Source organism: Crocodylus porosus, unplaced genomic scaffold, assembly GCF_001723895.1.
Source record: "Crocodylus porosus isolate Cpor-Errol unplaced genomic scaffold, CroPor_comp1, whole genome shotgun sequence".
Classification (NCBI taxonomy): Eukaryota; Metazoa; Chordata; order Crocodylia; family Crocodylidae; genus Crocodylus; species Crocodylus porosus.
The window spans coordinates 55,308,411-55,316,439 of record NW_017728918.1 but is presented as its reverse complement, the minus strand read 5'-3'; the positions used below and the strand labels follow the sequence as shown (position 1 = coordinate 55,316,439).

The following is an 8,029-nucleotide window of genomic DNA, read 5'->3' as shown; positions in this document are numbered from 1 at the left end:
GAACCAACTTCCAAGAGAGGTGATGCAGGCTTCTACCCTGGGGGTGTTTAAGAGGAGGTTAGATGAACATCTTGCTGGGGTTGTTTGACCCCAGTATTCTTTCCTGCCATGGTAGGGGGTTGGACTAGATGATCTGCTCAGGTCCCTTCCAACCCTAGAAACTATGAAACTATAAGGATGCTAGTTTAAATTATACGCTAATTATTCTTAGGATATTATTAAAAATAATATCTATCTTGTGAGTTAGGGCAAAACCAATTCCAGAATCCAACAACTTTAGATATTGTGACTCAAGACAAAAATAGTGTTCTTGAAACACAATTAAGCATGAAATATATATCATACTTAAAACCATAAGTTACAACCTGCGGTCAAGCATTAGAGGCAAATCATAACCTCCTGAAAATAGGCATTTATTACAAGAGATTGATATAATCTTAATTTTCAACATATACAATGATGAAAATAAAAGTAAGTCTTTTCAGGCACTCATTGAAGATTCTAGCTGATCTGTTGTGTAAAACTTAGCAGCTCCATAAAACATCTGGCGACTCTCTGTTTTAAAATAGAGACAGCTTAATAATAGGAGTCAAACTTAAATTGTTTACGTACTGGATCACCTGGAGGGCCTGGCAGTCCTGGCTTCCCATCTCGTCCTGGAGTACCCTAAAAACAAAGTCAGTGAATCTTAATTTTCATGCATTAAAAAGGAGAACATATATTAATACTGTATTATGTACAGGACTATTACTTACATCAGTACCTGGGGTACCTGGAGTTCCTGGTAATCCAGGTGGTCCTCTAGGGCCCTAAGATACAAAATAGTTACTTAAGATTCAAGAGACTGATCAATAATAAATAATGTTAAATTTAATTCATTTTCCTTATTTTATAATAAATGTTCTACCTGGAAGCCTGCTTCTCCCACTGGACCCTTAGGACCCTATAAGAAAATCCCAAATATTTAGTGAGATTACAGCAGTAAAGCTTTAAAAACAGGAGTGTCCATGAGCAAAAAATACTGACTGGGATTTAGGTTAAGTCCATGGCAGAGAAAAAGTCTTGTGGTAAGGTTGGTTCATAGACAGCAGGGTAGATTTCCACATTATAGACTAACTAAATTAGAGATTTATGTAGAGCTCACTTCATCAGATGTTGCATTATAGACTAACTAAATTAGAGATTTATGTAGAGCTCACTTCACCAGATGCTGTGACAAGACGTGAACAGAGCAGTGTATAGAATGGAGAGGGTAATTTGAACAGTGCTCTGTTCATGTCTTTTTACAGCATCTGATGAAGTGAATTCTATGTATATCTCTAACTTAGTCTATAATGTTCAAATCTGCCCTGCCTTCTGTGTGATTCAAAACTCAACATCTCTTTCCCGTACCACTGATACGAAAAAGCATACTGTCCCTCTGCTGTAGGCCTCAGTGTGCATTAATAAATGCAGGGGTTAGGGAGTTGCAAGAGCCTATGCTCCTTTCCTACGCACGCTAACCGCAAAGAAAGGAAAGAAAGCGGATGAAAGGGGGGGCGGGGGGAGTGGTGGGAGACAGTGCTGGGAGAGGCAAATAAGCAAGTAATAAATCCATCAAAACAAAGAGGTTACAAAAGCTAATCCAGGTAATGAGATATGAATCCATAAGAATCCTGTTTAAACCATATTTAACACAGGCCAGTCTGAGGTTGAATCATATAGCAAGGAACTCATATCAGGAATTGGGTTACAAGGTCCTGTTTCTTTATATCAGTTTCACAGTAATTATCAGTATGACATTTGCACAACTGGCTACTATACTTACTGGGGGTCCTTCAGTTCCAACTCCAGGTGGCCCCACCTCTCCAGGGGTTCCTTGCACACCAGGAAGTCCTCTTTCACCCTGATAAGAACATAGAGCCTTTTTTTATAACAACCACAAAAGCAATTACAATTATGTGTAATTGTTTAAAACAAGAATGTAATCATATTTGTATACCTTAGGCCCACGTGGACCTGGGTTTCCAGGAGTGCCAGCAGGACCCTAAAAAATAATGGTTTTATCTTAAATATTAAAAAGTCTGACTGAATTTTATTGTCCAAGATAAAAAGCTTTTGTAAATAAAGTATTTTTTCTATCCATGCCTTGATAATTAATGACAAGATGCAGAAGCATAAAAATGTACCTTGCATTAACAAACAGAATATCCAAACTACATTCTCTATGCACTTGCTTTGCTCCTGTAAAATCTTTTCATTAAGGATATTTGAAAAATATTTGTTTTGTTCTATACATTATTTCAGTAATTACATCAGCCTCACAAAAAATAAGTCAGGACAGTCCACCGGAAATGCAAGGTGAATTACTTACTGGATTCCCACGCAGGCTCAGTCCAGGGGGTCCTGTGTCGCCTTTTGGACCTGGATGTCCAGGGGGTCCTATAATGCCACCAGAATCTCCCTATAGAATAGATTTAAAGCACTAATTGAAATGCTCCTCTCATGAAAAAAGAAATCCATGTACTTTAAATTATCAGGGTGATTTTCAGTGGTAGATCTTTGTTGCCTGTTGTCTGTAGCATACAGGAAAAAGAACTTTATATGGCTCTATGTTTCAAAACATAGCACTGTAATTATTTGAGTTTGAGTACCAAATACCTGACTACATTTGTATAACAGAGAATCAATGTTTTACATTTTTTAATGTATTTGAAGATGGCTATTAAATCTATCCATAGTCTTGTCCTCTCCAGATTAAATAACCCTGGGTCCTTCAGCTTTTCCTTATAATTCTTGCTTCCTAGGCACCTAATCATTTTTGCTGCTCTGTGCTGGACTCTTTATAATCTGTTTACATCCTTCTTCTAGTGTAAGGCCCAAAACTAGACACAGTACTCCAAGTGAGCACTCACCAGCGCTCAGTAAAATGGAAGGATCACTTCTGTTGATTTCCAAGTCACACTCCTGTTAATACAACTTGGTATGCAGTTGACTTTATTTTGCAACAAAAGCACACTGTTGCCTCATATTGGCTGCCTATGCATGTGCTTGGGGATAGAGGGGAGGGCATTTTAATTAGCTCAGTTCCCAGACAGCTGCTCTAATTAAAAATGCTCAGTCACATATATTAAGCTCCTGCACATTTTGAAATTGCCATGGGACACTTTATCTAAAGCTCATTCAATGAAGTTTATATAAGGTGCCCCTGTGGCCATTTCAAAATGTGTAGGCCTTAATACACGACAGTGAGGCAATGCTGAAGCATTCTAATTAGAATGTGAAAAAGCATGTCTATAGGCATCCAATTCATCTTATGGTCCACTGTAACCCCCTAGGTCCCGCTCTGCAGTACTGCAGTCTAACCAATCATTGGCTAGTCCGTATTTGTGTATGCAGTTATTTCATCTCACGTGCAAGACTCAGCAAGTGTCCTTCTTGAATTTAATCCAGTTCTGGACTGTTTCTTGAGTTTATCAAAGTAATTCTGAATTTTAGGCTAGATAAAAGACATTTAAAAAGCCTGAGGTACAATCAAAATTACGTGGTTTTCTGTAAGTGGTGTAGTTTAGATTAGTAGTGAACAGAATTCACATTTGCCTTTTGGGGGGGAAGGTGGGGAATCTTAGACTGGGCTCTGTCATTTTTAAACCAGTCTGTGTGCGCCAAATTTCTGTTCTATTATGGATAGAGACCAGGTTTGTGTCCAAAGCGTATGTTCTATTATGGCTATAGACCAGTTTCTGATCAAGTGTAGTGTCTGTACCTGGCCTTAGTGTCTGCAACGCCACCTAAGTTGGTGTCATTTATAAATCTGGGATCTCCACTTGATGCCTCCTCCCAGCTAGACAATGAGCCACTGATGTCTTCTCTTTGAACAGGATGATCCAACCAGTTATTTATTCATCTAGCAGTACTTTCATCTAGTCTGTATTTCCTTGCTTACTAATGAAAATAGTGTCAAAAGCCTTGCTAAAGTCAAGGTATATCACTTCCACTGCTCTCATCCACAAAGCCTGTCATTTTATTGGACTGGCCAGGCATAGCTTGTTCTTGGTGAATCCATGGTGGCTGTTCCTGATTATTTACAGTAGTTATAGCCTAAATAAAGAACAGCTGAAATTAATGTATTCTAATTATGTGGAAAAGGACCATTCAAAAGGGAAGAAGTCTGTTATTTCCACAGATAAGGAAGTAAGGGTTAAAGCTAAAGGATCATAGAACATAAGAATGTATTTAAGTTGATTAAAAACACTGTTTTTCTTCCAATTACCCACCCCAAACTTACAATATTGACATCATATGTTCTTTCTTTTTCATCCTCTAATACTCAGGCTACTGCTAAATCTTGCCAGTTATCTTCTACAACAATGATGACCTTTTTGGTCTGTGAGTCAGAGGAACAGGTCCAAGTTGGTTTGTGGGCTGGATCCTGTCCATCAGCTCAATCCAGAATGAGGTGCTGGCCCAGCTGGAATGGAACCCAATGCAGCTGCACAGGCCTAAGGGTCTGATTCAGCTTCACATGGGGCTTGAAAATGAGGCAGTGAGGGGCATGGTAGCAGTGTTAGTTGCCACTGCTCCAGTGTCACCAAATTTCTGGACCCATGGAAAGCCTTATGGGTCAGATTAAATGGCTCTGCATGTCAGGGTTTGAGGACCCCTGCTCTACACCAACTTCAGAATCTTCTCTATCCCACTGGTAAAAGTTTGATATGTTTTAGATGCCATTCATCGATGTTAATGAAAATTCTTTTTTTCTGCATTTTGGGATCTGATGCTGTACTCTTATCTACTAGGGGTGTGTGAAGCGGGCAGCATTTGATTTGGATTTGGCCTGATTCAGGGGCCAGTGATTTGATTAGCTGATTCAGATCATTGTCCTGATTTCAATTCAGCCGAAGTTGAATCTGAAGATTTGATTCTGATTTGGAGAATCAGTGATTCATCCAGACACAGCTTTATATGTTTTTTCTATGTACCTCAAGGTACCAGGCGCGGCTTATGAATGCTGAGATGGTGGTGTGGATGGAGCATCCAACAGGAGCATGAGGGGTGGGGGGTTCCCCATGCACTTTGCAGCACACTTCTGTGGGATGCTTCATCCACCCTACCATCTCAGCATTCGTGAGCCGTGCCTGGTACCTTGAGGTACGTAGAAAAAACATAAAGCTGTGTCTATGGCTGAATCATTGAATCTCTCTGAATTGAAACAGAGGCTTTCAATTTGATTCAGAGAAGTTAATGGGTTTCTTGATTTGATTCAGATTTGGCCGCCGAATTGGGCTGAATCACTTCTGAATATAATCAGTGACCAAAGCTTCGGACAGTCCTATTATCTACATCCTTTCTTATTTTAACCTTATGCTCTGCCAGCACCACACAACTCTTGCTCTTTCACTTTTTCTTCCATAATTGACTGTACTTCTTTCACTTTGCCCTTTTGTCATGAAGTACCTAGAGCCTTCTGCATTGCTGTCATCATTCTTTTGTAGATCTCTATGTCACCCTCAGAGTGGCTTGCTGAAATTACCTTCAGAGTGGCTTGCTAAGAAAAGCCTAATAAAATTATGAAGGCAGATAAAATATTAATATAAAATAGTATGTATAGAACAAACTCCCAGGACAATGCCCCCAAACTTGGCCTTGCTTGGAGGAGGCCTGTTCAAATGAGAATGTCTTTCAGAACTTCCAGATGATATCCAGAGCTGGATTCTGAAGGGCCACAAGTGGGAAGGTGCTCTAGGATTGAGCAGCAACTACTGAGAATGATTACCTGCACATTTCTGTGAAATGAACTTGGCACACAGATGGTCTTTGCAGGGCGTTGATTTCAGCTGAGCTTATGCTACCTAACTCTACTCCTTGCAGCTGTAGAAGACTGGCTTCTATCACTCAGTCTTCTACAGCCACACTCAACTCTTGCCTTTGCAACCATTAGTCTATTTTATTAGCTTTCTTTATATTCTTCAGATATCATATTTATTCCTTTTCCCCCAAAATTGGGGTGCATGTTTTAAGTGGGGAAGCTGCCCCAAACAGAAACACTCTGCTTTGATTTCTGCTCCACAATGCAGCAGCTATGGCATTACTATTCAGACAGCTGGGGTAGTCAGTTGACTTAATGGCTTATTGTTCCTCACTCAAAAGATGTTAACTGTCACCCTTTCTTTTTAATGGACTCGATGTTCCACTAATCAAGCTAACCACACTCAGGACAATTTTGCTGTCTGCTATCTGTCCTGGTTTTTCTCCTCCTGTTTCATAGTTCTGGAGATTCTTTGCCTTTTTTCAAAATCCACCCACGAAGACCAGTCTTTAGGAATATCTAGAGTTTCAGCTTTAGTTAAGCAGGAATGGGAGCATGAGTGAGCTGAAGACTAGACTGTCCCTGCTCTATAAACTCTGGAAAAAGTATTTCTGCCTTTCCTTCAGACTTGTTTCTTTTTTCTTTTGAATAAATTGTTTCTTCATTCTGACTTGCCAAAAACATGTCTTATTTGGGAGCATACTGTATGTAAGAAAATTACAGAATCATAGAGAAGCAGATTGGAAAGGAACCTCCATGTGCCATCCAGTCCAAAGTCCTGCTAAAGGCAAGATCATTCCTATCCAAACCATCTTATACAAATCAATGTCTAATGTTTTAGCAAAATGCTCAAGAGAACCCAGGAACAGGTCCACATCCCTTGCTACACAGGAAGACAAAACCTACCACTGTCCATACCAATCTGACCATGAGGTAAAACTCCCTTCTGACCCAAAATATGGTGAATCAGCCTGACCCTGAGCAGAGGGGCAAGGCCCTCTAACCAAGGACATCTAGGTTTAAGTCTCGGCAGAAGCACTGGCACAACCCAGTCAAAATCCCCGGCCTCTGCTGAAGATGACACCCAATGCTTCTGAGGAAGACTTAAAAAAACCTCTCTAACACATATAACTGCTGGGGGTGGCGGAGAGACTAAGGGGGAGGACATTCCCTCCCACCACCATGGGGTATATGAAAATACAGTATCTAAATACCAAGCTTTAGCTCACAATGTATTGCCCCCTTACATATACCCTGCAACATACACACTGTTTGTCAACTCTTGCTTGTCTATAGTACCCATATACACAGTTCAACCAGAAATCAATGTGATTTTTTTCAGTCATTAGCTTGAGTAGGAATTGGGTCAACACTGTGGACTATGAACTCATCATGGTGAAGACAAGTGCTTTTCATCAATCTGTAATGCATCTAGATAGCTCAGCACAGGAGCTAGGATCCACAGCACAGGATGGAATAAAATTTTCAAGAGCAAAGTTTCTGATTAATATCCCCTGGAGCACAAATTTAATTAACCGAAGTAGAAAAAAACCCTACCTTTTCTCCTTTAATTCCTGGTTTTCCTGGTAACCCATGCTCTCCTGGTAAACCCTAGTTAAGAAAAACATAGCAGGTAACACAATTTGATAATAGATAACTAGTTTCCAAGGATTAATGGCATATGCCTTTTTGAAACTGCAGTTTTTTTATATTAGCTGAGTGGATTTCTTCAGCCTTAAAGCCTCAAGTCTTAATATTGCTACTTTTTAAATATTCCAATGTCTTCTTTCTGAAATATGTTTTAAATATTCACAGACATACTGGAAAAAGCTTAGCAAAATAATGGCATTCCAGCCCTACTTTGAAAGAGATGTTTTTTGAGTCAGATGTCTGCTTCCAGATGTTAACTTTAATTTTCTGTAGCTGTCCTTTTTTTAATACACAATAGCTGTTATAAACACAAAGAGATGAAAGAATAATAAAACTATTTTAGTAAGAAAAATACCTTTAACTTAAGCTTATTGTGCAACTCCCCAAAACTTTCATGTATTGTGTTGGGATAAACATGGTCTTTTAAAAGAGACACGGAATTCTCATCTTCCATTGTTCTTCACATCGATTTTATTAAATAAAGAATTGTACACCTGGCTGTACGCCTCACTCAGGTAGGCTCCGGAGCAGTGAGACGCGTGGGTGAAGCCCGCTGCACCCCCGCTCCCCCGAAACCCCCCAGACACCCCC

General features: G+C 39.8%; 1 protein-coding gene across 2 annotated transcripts in view; it reads right to left on the bottom strand.

Annotated features, from left to right (window-relative positions):
• Window positions 1-8,029, bottom strand: part of COL19A1 (collagen type XIX alpha 1 chain) — a 391,132-nt gene that overhangs the window by 86,602 nt on the left and 296,501 nt on the right. For both annotated transcript variants that reach the window (XM_019537606.1, XM_019537607.1), the window contains exons 24-30: window positions 7,346-7,399; window positions 2,354-2,443; window positions 1,982-2,026; window positions 1,808-1,885; window positions 908-943; window positions 756-809; window positions 613-666 (exon numbers count right to left, since the gene is read on the bottom strand). In XM_019537606.1, the coding sequence (XP_019393151.1) occupies window positions 613-666; window positions 756-809; window positions 908-943; window positions 1,808-1,885; window positions 1,982-2,026; window positions 2,354-2,443; window positions 7,346-7,399 (411 nt within the window). The remainder of the gene's footprint in view (window positions 1-612; window positions 667-755; window positions 810-907; window positions 944-1,807; window positions 1,886-1,981; window positions 2,027-2,353; window positions 2,444-7,345; window positions 7,400-8,029) is intronic.